General features: G+C 34.8%; 1 protein-coding gene across 4 annotated transcripts in view; it reads left to right on the forward strand.

Moving 5' to 3' along the window:
* The window catches only part of NAV3 (neuron navigator 3), a 592,658-nt gene that overhangs the window by 324,157 nt on the left and 246,189 nt on the right, over window positions 1-22,312 (forward strand). For all 4 annotated transcript variants that reach the window (XM_027107085.1, XM_027107086.1, XM_027107087.1 and 1 more), the window contains exons 2-3: window positions 13,015-13,132; window positions 13,753-13,805. In XM_027107085.1, coding sequence (XP_026962886.1) covers window positions 13,015-13,132; window positions 13,753-13,805 — 171 coding nt within the window. The remainder of the gene's footprint in view (window positions 1-13,014; window positions 13,133-13,752; window positions 13,806-22,312) is intronic.

Consider the following 22,312-nt stretch of genomic DNA (forward strand, 5'->3'; position numbering starts at 1 on the left):
AGGGGGTAAAGGAAAATACTATATAAGCTGTGAGTCTTTTGTTACTTTTAATTTACATTGAAATAACATTCTCTTTACAGTGAAACACAGTTTAAAGTGCTAGAAATAAACCCATTTTTATGTGTGAACATCATTGTCTATGCCAGTGGTCCTCAAATATTAGCTAGCATACATCAAAATCACCTGGAGAATTTTAAAAACTCAGATTACTGTTCCCACCTTTAGAGTTTCTGAGTCAGTGGTTCTAGGGTGAGGGCTGATAATTTGCATTTCTAACAAGTTCCTAGATGACTCTGATGATGTTGGTCCAGGGGCCATACTTTGAAAATTGCTGGTCTATGCTTCATGTTTCTAACAGTCAATTCCTCACTGTTAATTATGGGTATGTGAGTGGAAATTCCCAGGTCAGAAGCCTAGAAACTGAATTGCTAAGACTAATCAAGGTTTATTCTCTCTTACCTTTGTGTTTCATTAATATTATTTTCTTACGCATATTTTTCTGCCATATTATTTCTTCTTTGAAGGACGGTTGCTAATATTTACCTTGAACTTAACTTACATCAATTATCAGACTGAGATAAAAAGAAGGTAAAAGAATTTCATGTATCATGCTTTTTTTTTCCCCCTAGAAAAGTATGAGAAGTAACTAAGTTCTCTTAACTGGTTTTCTAAAATACTCTTTGGTACAGTTTAATATGCAGGTTTTAACACATGTTGTCACCTGGGTTATTAGAATTTTGCAAGCAGTTAGGATGGATTCCCCATAGAGCATTCTATAAACGCAGTGGCAATGCGATTGAAGTTAAGTGAAAAAAATTTAAATTAGTACCAGAATTGTACTGTATGGTTATAATATCCAACACCTTTTTCAGAAATTTACAAAGTGTCATTTTCTCTGTAGAAGAAAAGATCATTAAAAAGCGCTGAGAATTTAAGACAGGGTAGATGGTTCTTTATATATTTCATTTCTGGCAGAGTGTTTATCGGATTGTCCACTGATGAGGAAATTGCCCAGGATGATGGTGACACTTATGGTTAGAGGAGAAAATATGACTCAAAAACCAAAACAGTCAGTACATTTGGAGTGGTCAGAAGGATCAGAGAGTGACATATGTGACCGCAAATAAATGCCAGGGAGTCTTCACAAGCGTGTGGGGAGTGATGATTTGGAAAAAAGATCGAGGTAGCTGGAATGTCACCAGATAGGCAAGGTGGAGAGAGACGAGGCAATCATCATTGCAAGGAACACCTGGTGGGTTTTCAAAATTGGCTAAGCTGCTCCCTGCCCAGTCCTTCCTTCCCTCCTCAGGGACAAACTATGTGTCTTATCCTTTTTAATGTGGCCACAGTACCCAGCACAGCGCTGTGCAATCAGTGTTGGCTGATTTGATTTGATTATGCATGCCCCAGTTTGTATTCTGGTTTCATTATTTTCCCTACAAATAAACTGCAGGTTAAAAAAAAAAAAAATCAGGAATACTGTAGTTAGCATAGTAAACTCTATCTCTTGTTTTCCTTTTAGATTACATTTAGGTCTGTTTCTGCTCATCTAAAAATTTCTTATTCCTATATGAAAATACAGGCTTACCTCGTTTTATTGTTTCACCTTATTGCACTTCACAGGTAACTGCGTTTTTTGTTTTGGGGTTTTTTTTAATGAATTGAAGGTTTGTGGCAACCCTGCATTGAGCTTTCCGAGCAGCATTTGCTCGCTTCGTGTCTCTGTGTCACATTTTGGTAATTCATGCAATATTTCAGCCTTTTTCATTATTATTACATTTGTTATGATGATCTGTGATCAGTGATTTTTGCTGTTACTATTGCAAAAAGATTACGACTTGCTGAAGGCTCAGATGATGGTTAGAATTTTTTAGCAATGAAGTATGTTTTAATTAAGGTATGTACCTTTTTTTTTAGACATAATGCTATTGCACACTTAATAGACTACAGCATAGTTTAAACATAGCTTTTGTATGCACTGGGAAACCAAAAACTTCTTGTGACTTGCTTTATTGAGATACTTGTTTTATTTAGATGGTCTAGAATCGAACCCATAATATCTCCGAGGTATGCCTAAAAGGAGATATTATTACATTCCAAGCTAATCATTTGGGCTATAAATTTAAACAGATAAATGCAGTTGTAAATGAAAATATCAATATAATTTCAGTTTCAATAAAATCTGAAACTTGAATCAAGTGGTACATTTGACAGCTGTGTGCCAAGGAAGTGTCACTGGGATGGGTAGGGTTGCAAGCATGAAAGCTGAGAATATTGATGTTGATTATTTGCTCCATCTGGCTTACGGTCAAAATAAGTACAGTAGGCAGCCAAGGTATATTCTTTTCTCAGGTAGGAAATAACTCTCAGAGAACTTGAAAGGTTAAATGCAGTAATAATGGAAAGTGATATTTTTGCATGTATATGAATTTTAACATTTATTTAAGACTGGTGATCCCTTCACATGGAATATATTATTAGTAATATATGTGACATGGACCAGAATTTTGATATACTAATCATCATTAAGAAGTTTTCTTTTTTGTAACCAAAAATTAAATATTTTTTAAGAATTAAGAAATATTTATATTTTCTTAAAATCTAAAAATGAAGGCATCATGTATATCATGTATATATTATGGATTGTGTATAGATGGACCAAAAGGCTGTGAGCCAGGCTTTTTTGGGTGTCTATTAAGTGGTAGACACCAACATTATAACGAAGTCTTATTCTACTCCTGCCTTTGACACTGTTTTATTCTTTTTTATCTACCCATCTGGTGTCTGTATTTTATTTTAGAGGATTTCATCAAATGTATGGTAACCTTCAACTCTGCATGTATCAAGTGTGAGACACTAAAAAGCTATGTTCACACATCCACACATTTCTTAGTGTCCTCTGGGATTCACTCTAGGTCATCCACTGGCCAGCTGGTTGATCCACTGGGTACCTTGAATGATGATGTCTGTTGGTCTTAGGGATGGTAATTGTTGTCCGAGAAGGACTTTCCATTTCTGGCTGGAATGCGGATGGGGCAGATATAATCTTGCATTTCTGAAGGAGAAAGAACCTAGGACAGGAAGACAGTTGCTGGAGTCTCAGTATCAGGATGCATAATTTCATTGAATCCCTCATTTTCATTCCTATACCTCCACCCTCCTGTCTGACTGATATCTCTAGTCTGGATTTTCCCTGGTCTGTAGTTCCTGCCTCTTGATGGTATGAGGGAGAGGTAAAGTAGCTCTTGTCTCTGGTTTCCCCCACCCCAACTTTCCACTTGGTCTGTTGCCCACACTTCCTGAGCTGTTCTGGGATTCTATGGGAAAATCTCTTTGCATTGCTCTGATGTCTCCCTCCGCAGGCTCCTGTGGGCTTGATGTTCCTTTACTCCTCTTTGCTAAATCATGTATCACTCTTTCAGCTGCTTTCCATATTCATATACTGTAGTCATAGGAGATTGAGTTTGAGCCTTCGGTTTTTGTTCTTGCTGTCTTAAGGGAGAATTCCTAGAAAATACAGGGTGGAAAAGTTTTCATTTTACCATCCAGAAAGTGGGAGTCTTACATCTTAAGCCTTAGCCTCTTAAGCAGTCTCCCTTTACTGTTTTTCTCTGTCCCTCATAGCTACACCAGAGCTAGAGTTTAGAAATACAGCCATATCTGTCATTTTTATGCCTCCTACATAAAAATAAGCTTTTACCTAAAATATTGATACAGCCCTCTTTACTTTACATAGGACCCCTGCCTCATTCCTGTCCTCTTCTCTCTAGCTTTTCCATGTGCCTCTTCCCCGTGCTCTGACCAAATGGAATTATTCAGACCAAATGGATTCAGAATTCAGAATATGAAATACACCTCTGCCCCTTAATAAGTTTCACTATCCCTCTTTATATATATATATATATATATATATATATATATATATATATATATATATGGAATATGCTTTCCCCTTCTCTCTGCTTGTCAAAGCTCATCCTTTTGGATGGCATTCCTCATTCTTTCATCATTCTTCTAGGACCTTCATAGTTGTGGCTTTCTTTTTTCTCTTTTTGGCCATTTTTCTTTAAACAAATTCACTTTTTTTTTTTCGGTACGCGGGCCTCTCACTGTTGTGGCCTCTCCCGTTGCGGAGCACAGGCTCCGGACGCGCAGGCTCAGCGGCCATGACTCACGGGCCCAGCCGCTCCGCGGCATGTGGGGTCTTCCCATACCGGGGCACGAACCTGTGTCCCCTGCATCGGCAGGCGAACTCTCAACCACTGCGCCACCAGGGAAGCCCTAAACAAATTCACTTTTAAGAACTGGAGTAAATTGGCTTCATAAGGAAACTTTTGTTCTGAAGTCAAGTGGGAGCTATCCTGTGATTTTTAGGTAGGAAGGTAAATTACTTTATCAGATTTGCATTTTAAAGCAGTCCCTATCTATAGTGTATAGAATAGTTTAGTGCATACCCTGCCTAATTTAGAGACAGTTTGTAGGACTTTTAAAGTAATTTGGGTGAGAGGTGATGAAAAGCTGAACCAGAATAATTACAGCAGTAATGGAGCCGAAGGGTCAAAAGATATTAAGGAGATAGAATTAACAGAACTGGGTCAGAGATTGGGTGTGAGAAATAAAGAAAAAAAGCAAAAGGAAATTATTAGAGTTTATTTTATGTTTACTTTAGAATCTACCTGCTTTCATAGACCTTCTTCTGATTTTCTGGGGTTGCTGACTCATCAATATTCACTTTTAATCAACCTTCAAACTTGAAATTTTTTAAAAAATTTCATTAACGGTATTTTCCTTGATGTAAAAACTGAGAAGTAAACTAGCTGAGTTGAACCATTTACTTGGTGAATCTATTACTTATATTGTGATGATGTTTATATTATCAAAAGCTTTTAATGGGTTCATTTTATACTAGTCCCTCATAGCCCTCAGTATGGAGATTTCTAGAAGGTCTGCAAGAGTCATGACATTGAACTCCATGGATCTTTTGGTCATATCAGTTCTGTGATAGCAACTGAAGATCCAGTCTGTGATCAAATTTCAAACTGAGTAAAAATAGCATGTTTCAGGTCTTAATTCCATACTGTAATTTTTCTAATCTCCTTCGCCCAACATTGCCTATCACTCATGGATTTTTGAATCATACACTGAGGTGTACAAAATTATAGCTTTTAAAAAGAATATATAGGGAATTCCCTGGCGGTCCAGTGGTTAGGACTCTTCTCTTGCACTGCAGGGAGCCCGGGTTTGATCCCTGGTCGGGGAACTAAGACCCCATAAGCTGCGCAGCGTGACCAAAATAATAATAATAATAATAGGCAAAGAGATAGATTCTATTTCTTTTTTTAAAGAATATATATATAAGTTCACCTCTCAAATTTCTATTTCTGTACAGCAGGAGAAAATTTATTTTTCCCAATTCAAAGTATTCAGTTACTTCTGGTTTAAAGTTCAGTCCTATCAGAAAAGGCCCAGTCAACTTCAGATCCTTCTCCTTCCCTTGTACATCTTTCTCCCTGAAGTGATAGTCTGGGGAGGGTTGGTGAACAAGGGTACTTACTTCCAAGGCACCATGATGCCACATCTTATGGGCCGTTAGTGCCCATCAGTGCCACTGTCTGGTAAGTGGTGAAATTTATGATGTCTGTCAGACTGGAGTTATCATAACCTGTGCTCACATATTTCTTGCTTTTTGTCCTTTCCCATATTAGGTCTAAGCATCCTTCCTGTCCTGATTTCAAATACTCTCTGGGCTCACTTGCTTTCCCTTAGAAAATCCCATATGATTCTCAGGAATTGGAAGAAAAAAATGGTTGCTCTCCCATAAGCTTTTGGTAGATGTTATGCTTTGTGAGTCCTTCTCGGGTCCAGATGCTATGAAACTCCACCCAGAGAGGTAGCCTGTTAGGTCGAATCTTAGCACCTTCCCTTCCTTCCAATTCTCTTCCCAGGATTAATTCTTCTCTTTGTGGGAAAAAACACTTTCATCACTGGTCACTCTTCCCTAATCTACCATTTATGGCTTATCTTTTATGTGCTTAGTCCTTTGCTGATTTATGTAATGTGAAAACCCAATTATTACTGTTGAAATTGTTGGTTTTCAAAACAGTTTCTTTCTGCTGTGGATTAGAAGAGCCTATTTGACTTCTCAAAACCTATAATTTGAATAAACCAGAGAGCAGTGCTTACGGGAATATATCACTACTCCTTGAATGTTGGGGATAAACTAATGTGTATAAATAAATGCAGGGTTGAAACCAGCTCAAGTGATATTTAAAATCATCTGACTTCATTTATAATATTTTCTAAGTAGGTTATAGGTTAGTGTCTTTCTGTTAAAATAGGCTCTTGACTGAAGAGTGTCTTTCCCCACCTGCTTCTCTACATTTCTTTGATCACTTAGCACTCATTAAAAATAAATTTGTGTCTCATTGAAACATTTGTATACCTCAGTGTGTAGCGTATGCAGTAACAAAAACAGTCATAATAATTTTTATATAACTGTCAGGTTACTTGTAATACACTCATCAAATACTGAATTATGGTTAAAAAATTCAGGAGCAGTTTGCTGTGATACACAAAGGCAGTGCATTATATTGTCAGTAGTGAAAAAAAAATTCATCATAAACAAAAGTTTAAGACTCCATGGAGAACCAAAGTAGATCTTCTGATGTTGTTTTACTGTAACAGGATAAAAGCAATATGATGTCTATATTTTGTCTTCTATTTTTGTTTGTTTGTTTTACAGCATATTTATTATTTATTCATTTGCCGTTTTATTGAGAAATAATTGATATACATCACTGTATACGTTTAATGCATACAGCCTGATGGTTTGGTTTACATATACTGTGAAATTATTACCACAGTACGTTCAGTTAACATCCAACTTGTCATATAGATAGATACAGTAAAAAGAAAAAAATGGAAGGGGGAGTCTTCTTGTGATGAGAATTCACAGGATTAACTCACTTAACAAATTTCCTATGTATCGTATAGCAGTATTAACTGTAGTCATCATGCCACGCATTACATCCTTAGTGCTTATTTATCTTGTAACTGGAAGTTTGTACCTTTTGCCACCTCTCTCCAATTCCCCCTCGCCCTCCACCCTCCGCCTCTGGTAACCCCAAGTCTGATCTTTTTTCAATGAGGTTTTTTCATTTGTTTTTAGATTCCACATGTAAGTGAGATGATACAATATTTGTATTTCTCTGTATGACTTATTCCACTTAGCATAATGCCTTCAAGTTTCATTCATATTGTGGCAAATAGTAGGATTTCCTCATTTTCTATGAGTGAATAACATTCCATCGTGTATGTGTATAAACTTATATATCTATATTTTATATATCTATATATGTACCACAACTTTTTTTTCCATTCATCCATCGATGGACACTTAGGTTTTTTTCTATGTCTTAGCTATTGTAAATAATGCTCCTATGAACATGGGGTTGCAGATATCTTTTTGAGTTAGTGTTTCTATTTCCTTTGCATATATTTCCAGAAGTAGAAATGCTAGATCATATGGTAGTTCTATTTTTAACTACTTGAGGATCCTCCATACTAATTTCCCTAGTGGCTATACCAATTTAAAATTCCACCAGTAGTACACAGGGGTTCCCTTTTCTCCATATCCATGTCAGCATTTGTTATGTCTTGTCTTTTTGATAACAGCCATTCTAACAGGCGTGAGGTGCTATCACATTGTGGTTTTAATTTGCATTTCCCTAATGACTAGTGATATTGAACATCTTTTCTTATACCTGTTGGAATTTTGTGTATTTTCTTTGGACAAATGTCTATTCAGATCCTTTGCCTATTTTTAATTGGGTTATTTGTATTTTTGGTATTGAATTGTACAATTTCTTTATATATTTTAGGTATTAATTCCTTTATCAGATTATACTGTTTGCAAATATTTTTTTCCCATTCCATGGGTTGTCTTTTCACTTTGTTGATTCCTTTTGCTGTGCAGAAGCTTTTTAGTTTGGTGTAGTCCCACTTGTTTTTTGTTTTGTTTTGTTTCTTGTGCTTTAGATGTCATATCCAAAACTTCATTCCCAAAACCCATGTCAGGGAATTTATTCCTGTGTTTGTTTCTAGGGGTTTCATGTTTTCAGGTCTTAATCCATTTTGAGTTAATTTTTTTTAAGTGGCATAAGATATGGGTCCAGTTTCATTCTTTCACATGTGACTATCTTAATTATCTCAGCGGCATTTATCGAAGTGACTGTCTTTTCTCCATTGAGTGCTCTTAGCTCTTTTGTCAGATATTAGTCGATTATATATGCATGGTTTTATTTCTAGGCTCTCAATTCTGTTCCATTGGTCTATTTATCTGTTGTTATGCTAGTACCATACTGTTTTGATGACCATAGCTTTATAGTATAGCTTGAAATCAGGAATATTGCCTTCTATTTGACCCTATTATTTTATAATTTACAAATTAGCACTGTAAAAGAAATATTATAGGATCAAATAATTAAGAGATCATTACAATTTCCAGCAGTTTTCCTTAATTAGTTAGGTCAACTACCTTTGGGTGGACAGCTAAGATTTAAGGATTTGACAAAGATACTGTTTTATAATGCTAATAAACCAATTATGATTAATGTAAATATGAAAATGTGAACTAATAATACTATTTGACATTTAACAAATATTTAGTAAGTGAAAGGCCATGTTCCAAAAGTATAAATGTATTAACTCCTCACAATAATCCCATTAATAACTAATACTATTATTGCCATTTTACAGATGAGAAAAATCTTACACTGAGAGGAAATAAATGTTCAGTCGGTATCCACATGGATATTGAGTGGCAGAGCAGAAATTCCAACCGTATAGACTGTTCCTTAAAGAATACCTGCTGTTGCATAATAGGTCCTAAAACCCCTGCTGATAAATATGAAATATAAAGTATGCCATGGTGCCTTAAATTTCTATTATTTTAAATTACTGTAAATGCATTATTAAACATACAACTGTGCTAGAGTTTCTAAGTAGCACTTTGGTAAATGTAATCTCATTAATTCTTCTGAATTAACTGAAATATAATTATTACATGAGATGACATTTATATTCATAATATTGCAGTTTAAACATCTGAAGCCAGCTTTCCTCAGATGTTTTAAGGTAAATGACATTTAAAGCTTTGGTCACAACCTTGATGACTTAAACACTCAATGGCCCTGTAGAAAATACCAAATATTGATTTACGATTGATATGATATTATTTTCAATTATATCAGTTTCTTCACTAAAAAAACAACAACTATAATTCATGCCATAATCCTACAAAATAAGTACCACACATTTCACTCATTCAACTGAGGCTAAGAGGTTAAATGCTGTGATTATTTTTATGGGAATGAATCAAGGGCAACTTTGGAGCTCAGATCCAAAATCTGGACATGATTTCACCATTCTGTTGTGTTTATTTGAACAACAGATTCTAATGATGATTGACAAGGTTGTTTGTATCTTCTCTCATCAGGTTATTACAGAAAGTTTATTGATGAGTTTTAAATATATATATTTATATACCATGTGTCCTTTGCTTGAAAACTGTCTCCTTAAAGACACAGTTCATATGTCCGCTTTTTTAAATTTAATTTTTTATTTTTTAAAAGACAGGAAAATATAAGTTTATATATACTTAATTTTAAATATATGTATAAGTTGCTTTGTAATTGTTTTATATTTCCTAATCTAGATTATAATCCTTTGAAAATCACTGATTTAACTTGAATCAGGTATCTTCTACACATGTCTGTTAGAAAGAGTAAGTAAATAAAGTGCATGGGACTTAGTTTTTAAATTCATTTATTTAGTCTGAATAGATTTTTCTGATTGCAGCTAAGTCAGAGCTACTATCTGAGCAAAGTTTCATGTGTTAGAGATGCTGGACGAGTCAAAGCACTCAGGCTTGGGATTCCTCTAGAAGGAATCCTGGTTCAAGTGAAAACGTGTTTCATGAGCTCAGCCAGAGGCTATCCCAACAAGGTCTTGAAGCCAACCAGCTGGTTTCCCATCTGTTTTCCCACCTGAGTCCCAGGAGGGATTTGGATAGAGACTAAGGCACTGTTGACATGCATTTGGAAAATAAAAGTATTATTGTTTTTATTTTTAATACATTCCATTCTGTGTATATTTAAATAAGTTAAATGAATATATTTTCCATAATTTAATGCCTTCATCAAAAAAGAGGAATCCATGCAACGTGGAGTTTGTTGGAGGTTGTGACATGATGGAGGCATTGCAGGCCTGGATGAGAACATCACAGCCTTAAAATTGGATGCATTCCTCTGAGTTTGGATGGCAGACAGATCTGTGGCCCCAGTGAATTAGATAGCAGGAGTCAGAGATGTGAGTAGTGTAAGAAAGCAACGAGTACAGTTTCTCCAGTCTTCAACCGCCAATACTTTCAAATTTTTTAACCTTTGCAAAATGATAACATCAACACATATTTGTTGGAAAGCCATCATAGCAAATAACACTTAGATGCCATAAAATGATAATAACAGCAGACCTTTTTTCAGGGCTAACTCTGTGACAGGCACTTTACAAGTGCTATTTTATTTATTCCTGACACAATTTTATAATGTAAGTATTATTATTACCCTTATTTTTCAGATGAGGAATCAGGTTTAGAAAGGATAAGCAACTTGTTCAGTGTCCCAGGGGTGGCAAGCAGTCTGCTGGGCCTCAAAGCCAGGTCTGCTTGACTACAGAACTCATGTTCTTCATCTTTGTGGATCCTTTAAAGTCAATTAACTGGTGCTTATAACTCACTGCCTAGGGGACAGGCACAAATCAAGCCTGGCTTGCCCTGAAATTTCTACTAGAAACCAAACAATTAATGCTATCATTGGTTGATGTGTAGATGAAGGGAAAGTGCTCAATTTTTTATATTCTAAACAGTATAAATCCTTATAAAATTAAAATTTTACAATAACACAAGCAGACTAAAATCTTGAGGAAAATGATCACCAAATAAAAGTGTCTATCTAGAAATCATGTGTTTGTTTTCTAATTCAGGAGACAGTTGTGCAAGTGATTTTTCTCACTTAATATCACTTAATATCTCACTTTAATATCTTCAGTATAAAGAAGATCATGAACATGGAGAAAGATGTAGTGTTGCTGTCATATATGTTTTTCTTATGCAACAGGATGCTTCAAATTATTTATGTCTTTCAGGACACTTAATACCACTACATATGCATTAAGATATCACTTTGTATTTTCTAAAATAAAGAAACACCCTCTTTTTCTTCTATGTTGTATTTTGGAATGTTTGTACCTAGGATACATTAAAAAAACTTAGTGGTCCCACTTTTAGGTTTTGGTCCTGTAAAAAATACTAGTATATGAATGTGCCAAGATACATATATAAGATGTATCTTACAAATTTAGATGCAGTGGAAACATTTTTTAAAAAATTAAATATCCTTCAACAGGGGATTGATATTATGTATAATATTACATCAAAAATAATGAGAAAATATATGCAAAATGGTTTTAGAAGTGTTATTAAAATACTGTTACATAAAAAACTGAAAAATGTAGTGATAAGTAAAATTGAGCTAGATTTGGTTACACGTTCTATCATGAGTATGTGTATGTGTGTGTAATATTGTGTCATGTGGTGAAGTGTGTAGGCATAGAAAAAATTCTAGAACTATTTATACCAAGTTATTCAAAAGTGGGTGGGGTTGCAAGTTGTGGGGAAACCTCCATTTCTCAGTTTCTACACTTCTATTTTATTTCATTTTTACAAAAACATGTATTAGTTTTGTTAGAAATAAAAAAAGCATTTTTTTACATTTTGCTTGGCACTCAGTGCTCATGACTACAAGGCTCAATTTACCTTTCCAATCTAATTTGTCACAATTTCAGGCATCCTGCCTTAATTATATAATTTACAACTGTGCCCTTGATTCCTTTTTTCCTCTGCCTTTCTGTATCTTGTCCCCTCTGTGGGGAGAGCCCTTTCCTTCACTTCCTATCTTTAGGTTCTATTATGTTTACAGTTCTAATTCCAGTGCTTCTATAATACATTTTTATGTGTATGTTTCTCAGTTAATTGTCCTCCTCTATTCTCATTTCAAATTTTGCATTCTTCTATCATATCACATATTATAGTCTGCCTTGTAATAAATGTATTAATATGTCCATATGAGCCATTCATGAAATTAAAGTCTTAACTTATTTATTTCCTTACATTTAGATTACATTACATCAGTAAGTGCCTATAACATTTGAAAAATTTGTAACATTTTATTTTTGTGAAGTTTTTGAACAGTTTCATTTTTTCTTCTATCATAATCTGTTATTGGAGAGACACCTCTACTTTATGTAGATTGCCAACCTTATGGCTCATAATCTGCTCCTCAATTCTGTATTATAATTTCTATGTAATAACTGCATTTGCTTCCTCTATTCTCTTATATAAATGCATTTCAAGAGGCTGAAATGGGATATGACAGTTCAAATAAAATAGCTTAGGCATTTGCAATTATTTCATAAAATGATGCCAAAATATTGTCACATACAGTATCTCACATGACAAATTTAATAAAGTCTTCTCAGAGAAACACACATTTTTATAGTAAGATTCTGGTATAAATCAATCCAGGTGGCTTCCTTTTACAAGAACAGGCAGATTATTTTCAATATGATAGAACCAGGGGCGAGAGAGTAAAAACTCAAACTGATTTGCAAACAGGAGCTTCCTCAGTAGTCATCCAGGAAGGGAGTTTTGCTGTGTCACAAGTGACTAGTCCCGGGTTTTGAAAAAAGAGTGAGTCATCCCCCTTTGAAACAAGAGATAAGTGGGGGAAAGAGCTGTTTAAAAATTATTTTACAACTATTTCCTTTGGAGCTATGACTCCTTAAGCTGGAATGTGATCCAGAATAACTTCCCTTTGAATCCAACATTTGTCTTAAGCATTTTTATTGCCTCTCTTTTCCCTCGTCCCATCTCACTTCTTCCCTCCCTCTGTTCAACAGATTTACACGGACTGGGCCAACCACTACCTGGCAAAATCGGGCCACAAGCGGCTGATCAAGGATTTGCAGCAAGACATTGCAGATGGAGTGCTGCTAGCAGAAATCATCCAGATCATTGGTAAGATCTGCCCTCTGAGAAAAGCCATGAAAGTTCCTGCGCCCACGCACTTTGGTAAAATACAATTTAATTTGGATGCTTAGGAACTTGGTCCATGTGTCTCTGAGATTAATGCAGCTCTCCCCATGATTTAATTAAAATGTTTATGTGAGAATGTTTGAAAAAGGCAGTTTGGCCATACTTTTAAATGGCTAGAACTGTATCTTTACATACACTGAATTGTCAGAAATGAACGCTTCATTAAACCATATGTCTCCCATGTGTGCATTTCGTTAGCTGGAGCAACTCATACACTCTGAGATTCCTTGAAACTATATCCTGATCCAGCAGGGACAATTGTGAAAGGTTTCATGCCAGCAGTCATTTGGCACAGGCTAAGGAATTAGCAGCAACTTCCTTCTCACTCACTTTTTTTTTTATTTGCCTGATTTGTGCATATGGACCTGGCGGCTGCTAACAAGAGTGTCTTCTTGTACACGGCTTAGGAGGCAGAGTGAATGTAGCACCAGCATTTTGCTTGGTGTTTTTTTTTTTTCTTAGTCTCCTTTTTTTGTGTTTCACTTCATGGCTTAAGCATGTCGTTCTTTTTTTCTCTCTTTTATTTTATTTCTTGGCTTTAGCAAATGAAAAAGTTGAAGATATCAATGGATGTCCTAGGAGTCAATCTCAGATGGTAAGAATCATGTTTATTCTGAATATATTGCTTGTCTTCACTTCCAGAGTTAACTGCATTTATAAATGGACTAGAAGTTTCTTTTGCATGTCTCTCTCCTTGTTTAAGAAACCATTTGATCATATTCTATCATATATATTTCTTTGGGTGCAATTTAGGAAGAAGTGATAACAACAATACAGTTGAATATGTATGACTTCTGAAGAACCAATCTCCAGATGTTTTATCAGATTCTTGACCTTTTTTTTTTGTTCTGATGTCTGAATAATTTAACACTGGTCTTGGTGGCAATAAATCCCATTTCCAGTTTTAAGTGGAGCCTTATTGTTTGAACAACTGGTTTGAAGAAAACCAAACCAAAAGAAAACCAAAGTTGCCATGTGCATTTTAAAAATATATGAATAGTATTTTCTTCGCTCATAACAAAGTCCAATGTAAACACATTGACTCTTCAACACTTTTGGAAATAACTCTAAGGGCAGGCTGCTGGAATTTTGCTGAGCAGGGACTGGCTAGGAGATATGATTCATAGCCTTTTCCAGAAAGTTGTCGATCTAGAGGTCTGTCTGTCCCCCAGCCCTCTCTTATTTTTACCACTTGGTAAAGCCTAGAGTTTTATAATAAAATAATAGATTAATAAACTGCTGAGATAAAAACCCACCCCTTTCTTAATTAAATAGCCACAACTTTATTTTATAGGACAATATGAAACCAAAATGCCTTAACTGAAGTTATGTCAGCAGATATAATCAGGAATGACAGCCAAAATCCACAAGATGAGGTTTCCTCCAAAACTCTTTTTAGCATAGAATAGGCATTTAAAATAAAAATAATGAGTACTTAATTGACAGAAACTGGAAGAATGAAAAAAATGATGAACTGTTTTGACCTACTGACCTGCTTTATTTAATGTCAGAAAACTGAAATCCAAAATAATAAAAAGAATTTATTTTTAAAGAGTGATTAACTAGCATGTCTGGGTGTGTGTGAGTGTGTGTGTGTGTGTGTGTGTGTGTGTGTGTGTGTGTGTGTGTGTTTAAGCACTCCTCTAAGGACCTACTACAATGTCATGAACTCTGTGTCGCTCTTGTGAAAAAAATCACTATAAAGATTCTCTGTAAAACATTTCAGTTTTAAGGAAACTTCCTGATCTAATTACTCTGGGCACAAAGACGACTCTATTAAAATTAATTATAGTTATTTCCTGAAGTTTTACTGGAAGTAGTTATAATACCTTTAGGCCCTGCTATAATAAAAGCTGCACGATGATGGGAAAGACATGTAACTTCTCTGAGCCTCAGCTTTCTCATCTGTAAAATGAACCCTAATTATGATATGATAATAACATATAATTATGGACATTCTTTACTACCTAAACTGATATGGAAATGCAGAATAGTATTGCTACAAACTTTATAAAGAGCACATTCATGAATTAATACCTGTTAAAAGATTTTTAAGGCTTTATATTAAAAAGCTCTGTAGTCCCTGAATATCATATGTTATTTCTCAAACCCAGCACTGTTGGTTTTACTTCCATTATTTCAACCATAAAGAGATGTTGGATACTAAAACTCTTATGTTCTCTGCTGGCATTCCAATTTGATTCTGATTACAGTTCAATAAATAGCCAAGCTATTACTTCATGACAGATAATAAACAAATAAACCTTCAAAACTCATAACTATAGATAGAGATGCAGTCCTTAGATATTTATCTGAAACATCTGTGCCTAAAATTCTACAAATCTAAAAATATTCTCATGGGTATAAGACTCTCTTAATTTTATTACTTCCTGTTCCTTATTAGCCCCCAAATGTCATGCAACATCTAGTATACATGTTATGTTGATATTTCTGCTTCTGATTTAAAACAAACAAGCAAACAAACAAACAGAAAAACCAGAACCTGAGAAATGCAAATGTTATAAAATAGGTGATTATTTTTTTCCAGCCAAAAAGTTTTAGTCAGAATTACACTGAATTTTGAGTCACAATATGTTGTAACCTCATTTTTTTTGATGTGGTTGAATTTCTAACCTGAAATTGGCATGCCTTCAATAAGGTGATTCAGAAGAATACATATGACACAAATGTAACTTTTTTGGCTGAATTATTTTTGCCTCTGTTCTTAAGAATTGGCATCGGTACTATGTTATTAATGAATAAAAATTCCAGATTTTAACTGAGACAAGAAAGTAGAAGAAAGAGAATTATGATAGCATGACTAGGCTTATAAATTTCATACATCTTTTCCAAACAGGATGTTGCCTGTTTCTTTATTGTGTAACAACCGAGCAGTGCTGTGTTAGTAACAGTGAGCACTGTCCTTACTTATAGAACTACTTGTCCAATGCTTTTTATATATCTGATTTTTCATGGCCTTTGGTTGGCGTTCATGTTTAATAACAAAAGGTAAGGTAAAACTAGGTCTGCTACTGTTTCTAGTTACAAATTGTCTTTTTTTCTTTTTTAAATTTCAAACTTGGTAACCTTTATTGGATTATTTTCAGCCTTGAGTAATAGAAGTTCTCTCATGGTACGAATGTATGGTATATTGATGAATAACAGCCAGCTATTCATATTTAGGCAATATTAACTGAGCACATAAGGCACCAGGTGTAGGGACAATTGAGGATCAGAGGAGCAAATATTCAAATAAATAATAGCAACAGTGTTAATAGGGAAGAACAAAAGGAATGTGAAGGAAGTGAGCTTGGTGTGTTCCAGAAGCAGAAGACGACTGTGGTTTGAGCACAGTGAGAGGTGATTGGAGAGGACGACGGAAGCCTGATTATGTAGGACCAAAGGAAGGAGTTTGTATGTTACTCTAAGTTGATTGAGGAGCCTTTGGAGGACTTTTAAAGCTGGGCTGTGTTGTGATTTGATGTAAATATTAAAAATGATCACCCCAGGTGCTTTCTGGGCATTGTAGAATACTTAAGTGTTGGCCTTCAGTTGGGTATGGGAGATGAAAAATACAGGGACTATGCAGTGGTCCCCGATTTTTTGGCCTGAATGAGTAAGTAGTTACCATTAAACCAGATGATTATTATGGAGGGAGAAAACAGGCTAAAAGATGAAGAAGGGAAGAGGACAAATTCAGATTTTGACAAGTAGAATTTGATGTACCCATTGGAATGTGAAGTAGGAAGTTATTGGAGGCAATTAGGCATGTGATTCTAAAGGCCAGGAGTAAGATATTGGTTAGAATATACGTACTGCATAGATAACGGTTAAAGCCATGGCCAAGGATGAGATCTCTAGGAGGTCTGTGTAAAGTCAGAAAGGAAGAAAGCTGAGGTTCTCACACTGAGGAATACCAACATGTATGTGATAAGCAGAGGTGAAGGAGTCAGAAAAGGGTGAAAAGAATGGTGAGAAAGTGAGCCCATCACTGAGAGAGTGGATCAACAGATATGGATTGTTAATCCTTAGGGTAGCTATGGTAGCTTGAGCTGTAGTACATACTCGGACTAACCCAGTGGGACAGGGCAATGTAAGATGAGGAAAATGTGGCAGATGCTGTCAAATGCTACCTAGTCAATGGGTTGGTATACCAGAAGGCAGGAGAGTTAGTTTTGGTAATTAGACAGGCGTTAATGACCTTCATGTAAACATCTTCTGTAGAGTGATCATGTGTTCAAGAATAGCTGAGAGGTGCAGATATCCACTGAGTCTTGAATGATCTTTCCAGGACTTTCCTGTTGAAGGATGAATAAAAAATATATAGTTTGAGAGGAAGTCAAGGTGAGGGGAGTTTTTGCAAGTGCGGAAGTAGGCAGAGAAGGAGGAAGCAATAGGGAAAGGGGAGGATCCAGGGGGATGGGGAGATAAGTGACCATGCCAGATCCTCAGGGATGTGGCAGAGGAGGAAATTTGAAGTCTGTGTGGAAGATTTAATGTTGGAAAACAATGGGGATACACTTTCCTTTCATAAGGGGATATGATTGGTTGAAGAGGTGGTATTTGTTAGTGGATTACATAGAAATGGAAGGAATTCAAATAAATATGATAATGACCTCAGACTATTAGATAATATTACTGTGCTCTTTTTCATGTCATTCTCTAATGGTTACCTTATAATATAAAGAAAAAACATTGATTATAGTATTTTATAGCAGATAAAGAAAATTCAACAAAAATTCTTTCAAATATCATTGGCTGAAGGGCACATATTTAAGAAAAATATGAACTTGTCTTTATTAGCAGGATTATTGAGAGGTTGATTCATATTTATTCCAAGTTTCAACTGCTATCTATTGCTATCTTTCCTTAATAAGTTTGAGACCAAACTCATCCTGAAAAACACAGAACTAAGTTTGTAGGAGCTTATTCAACACTATATTTAACCTCATCCAAAGATGAAGTTACTAATGTGGATGACACCTGTTAAGTAATTTCTAGGTGGGTGGTATCAGGATTCAAAATATATGCTGCATGCCACAACTCTGGTGAGATTACATGAGGAAATAAATTAGCCAACTATAAATACCAGGAACATCCAGAATGCCCAGCAGATTAAAAATAGCAGAAAAAAAATGCCCAACATGTATTTGAAATGCAGAGGCACAAGTGCAAGGTTCTTAGACAAAAATGTAAGACACGTAGAGGAAACGTTGTTTTGAAAACAAAATTTTCTTTATTTTAAAATAGACCATTAGAGCACTTGGCCAGTTAGCTCAGTTGGTTAGAGTGGGGTGCTAATAAACTAGGCCATGATATTTAATAATCTTCATAAATGCATGGAGGGGTTAGGAAATTTGATCATGTGAAATAGTTGCAAACCAAGAATTAGATGGTGGGGCAGAGGTGAGGGTGTGGTTCCCAGCCTGTCCTTCCTCTTCGCTGCTTCCTCCCTTCACCTCACTCTAATAGCTCGACTGGTTTTTTCAGCCACAACAGTCTCCCTTCTTTTCTATCATATCATATTGTTTAAAATTTGGTGAGATGCGGATTTTGGGAAAACTTGTGCCTCTTACCCTTTTCTATTCCTAGGAGATGAAAAATTAGGTTTTAGTCTTCCCTTAATTCTCTGATTCCATGTCCCACGGGGTTATGGCTGCCACAATAATTACCATCATGGATTTCACAGGCATCTTTATTCCATTTCTGTAGTTTACAGCAATCCAGACAGTGAAACTATTCTTGACAGAAAAAGTATCCTGTTCTTTTATCACCATGCTGTCCTTTTAAGTTTTAATTCTTTCAGCCACTGCTTGTTATTGCTGCCCTTTTAAAGGATCTATTTAGGTAAGATAAGAAGATGAGGCTCCTAACCAAATAGGGAAGAGATAAAATATTGTAATGCTCTAAAGGTTTAGTAAAATCTTATAAATGGCACGCTGCAGGATTCTAGCACTATGACTCAGAGGAGTGGAATATTGCTAAGTTAGTCCATTCACATGATCCCCTGCCATTTTGAAACTGTTCATCTTCTGGAATGTCTAGAAAAAGATAGCTTAACGAAGACAAATGCTTTCCTACAAATAGAGCTCTGATCTCTAAAGAAATACTAACTGAAAATCTCTACTTTGTAGTTTCCTTAATGATTCATTATTTTTATTTAGGCTTACACTTCAGGAGAATAAGCATAAACTACAAGTATTAGGAAATTTATATTAAATGATTAGAGTATCACCCTGATGATTTTTAAAACTGAGTTTGTCTCTAGAAGTTGCTCTGTGTACTTGTAAAGTTTGAATGAAGTAATTGAAATAACATGGGGGTGCTGAGAGTAAGTGTGTCATGTTGAAAGGACAGTGGTCACTGGAATTCTAATTCTGATTAGATGATCCAGGAAAAAGAATTCAGTAAATGCTCAGAGTTTTCACTCATTTCTGCAATGAGGAAATTAGACTGATTAAAGTCTATTAGAACTCCGACTTGCTAGACTGATTTAATGAAACACCAAAGACCACGGTTTCTGTTCAATATTTCATCTTATAGATATACCTGGGTTTTCAATCTTTATAGCTTTTAAAACCACATTCATAGTAAAGTAAGAAAGACATTTCTTAGAATATATTACGTCTAATTTACAACGAAAAACAATATTTTTATGAAAGTTATCTGGTCTGCCATTCAGAAATTAAATAAATGCTGAAGATACAAGAATGCTTTTCTACATTAATTTTATATTATAGAATAAATAGTGTAAATGTTTTTCTTATGAGTATCAATATTTAAATTGGTTTGTGCCGTTAGTAGAAATTGAAGTTAAGTAACTCCCTTTGGGTTGGACACCAGATTCCACATACAAATTTTTTCCTTCTTTCTGGAGACAAGATATAAAATATTTCTGGTTTTGCAGGTAGTTATTAAGCTTTATTCTGTACATAAAAAATTGCAAAGGTACTTAATATTTCTACTATATATTTAAATACCAACCACTTTCTTAAACATTTAGAATGTTCTTTATCCTGATAGTTTTGACTTAAAATGCTGTAAGTTGTTTCCCACTGATAAGCCACTATCTGAGTAAGCACAAAATACCATCATACCTTGTATTAGAAAACATATTTTGTAGCAATCCTTTTGTAATTTTAGTTTTATTACCCTCACTAATCTAGTTTTTTTTTTAAAGAACTTACTGCTCCATCTTTTTCAACCCTTCTTGAAATTAGTAGAAAATTAACTGAGAAATTTAATACTCAGTACTAAAAAATATGAAATAAGAGCAGTTTTTAAAACCCTAGTTCAGAAAACCATATACTAAGATATGAAGCCATTTTAAATATGACCTATGATATTCTTAGCTTAAAAACCTATGGTGATTAAACAATGTTTTTAAAAAATACTTCCATAGGATAGAAAAAGGAAATGAAATGGGGGAATCTTATTCACTTGATCTCAGTATAATCATTTGGCAAGTATATCTTTGATAAAATAAATTATTTGAAAATCAGTAGATGTACCCAATCTACTTGTTTTATGATATTATATTTAAATGATTTTAATATGAATTAAATTAAACTGACCTGTGTGGATAGCCACAGACAAAATTCATGACATGTCTGGTTACACTTTGAAAAATTCTATTGCCCGTTTGATTTGTATTAGCCATGTTTCAAACATTAAAAAAATATTATGAAATCATATCATAGAAGCATCAAATTTTAGAGATGGACCTGAGAGTTCAGCCGTATCAGTATCGCTTATTGATTCATCTGCAGGTTGAATGTCAGCCATCTTTATCCAGTGCTGTACTAGATGCTTTGCTTGCATTTTTCATTGAGTCATCATAGCAAACCTACAAAAGAACTTGTCTCACTGAGGCTGCCTGTGTCCCTATTTAGTAAGTGTAAGAATCAGTGTTTGGTCTCATGTCTATTTGAGTCTAGGCCAAATTGCTTTAAAACTTATTAACAAATGCATTTAAGAAAATACGGCCTGGGACTCAAGTCTTGAGATTTTGATCTCTTCCTCTTCTTCCCCCTCCCCCTCCTTCTCTTTCATCCCCGCCTCCCCTTCTTCTTTAAAGTTTGGAATCCCTCTCCCCCCGCTCCAAACTTGCAATATAAATGAGGATTTTTCTTTAATATTATGCTTGTTTCTTCCATCTATGACAGGAATAAAAGCTTTGGTTAGGTTGGGAGAGGGTGTGGGCATATGAGATAAATAATGATTTATAAATTTTGTGGTGAAATTATGCATTGGGAAAATAATTAATTGTTATATGTAACTTTAGCCCTATATCTAAACAGATATTATTTTAGAATGGTTTTGTAATTTCATAATAAAAGAGTAAGTTTCCTTGTTTTGTTTTGTTTTCTGAAACAAACCGAGAAGCAGGAATTATTAAAAACCTACAGAGTATATTTTCAGGTCAATGAGTACTGACATAGTATTTTATAATTTTATATTTATAATACTTTATATTGGCAATTATAGCCTATAATGAAGATTTAATGTCATCTATAATTGGCAACTAATATTAAATGATGTTCATTATTCTCTAATCACCGAGTCAGTTAAAGCAGAATATAGAATTTTAAACAAAAAATAATTTTTATCTGATAAAATTCTAATAAATTTTCCATATCTGTACCCTTATCTATCTATCTGTCTATCTATCTAGTCACATACACACTTCTGTTATATATGTGTTTATATAAAGCATTCCTAGTATGAAAATTTATACATACACACATGTACACACAGACATAGATACACATATGCCTAGTATGGAGCTAAGCTCTTCATAAACATCTGCAATCCTCACATAATATATTGTGTGGAAACTGCTTTCATTCTCATTTCACAGATAAGGAAGCTGAGGCTTCAGCAGAGTAAAAACTTTATTTCTAACAGTGTGTAAATTGCATAACTATGATTCATATAAGACTGCAAAACTTTAAACTATTATACTATAGTGCTTAATTAATGAACTGACTCCTTGTAGCTAACCCCAGACCAACTAAACACAAAAACAAACTGAAGAGCTAAACAAAATTTCTATCTCCTACCTCTCCCTATCCCACAACACAAACTAACGAGATAGGAGAG

This window comes from Aethalodelphis obliquidens, unplaced genomic scaffold, assembly GCF_003676395.1.
Source record: "Aethalodelphis obliquidens isolate GAN/ISIS:26980383/991018 unplaced genomic scaffold, ASM367639v1 scaffold8, whole genome shotgun sequence".
In the NCBI taxonomy this organism is placed as follows: domain Eukaryota; kingdom Metazoa; phylum Chordata; class Mammalia; order Artiodactyla; family Delphinidae; genus Aethalodelphis; species Aethalodelphis obliquidens.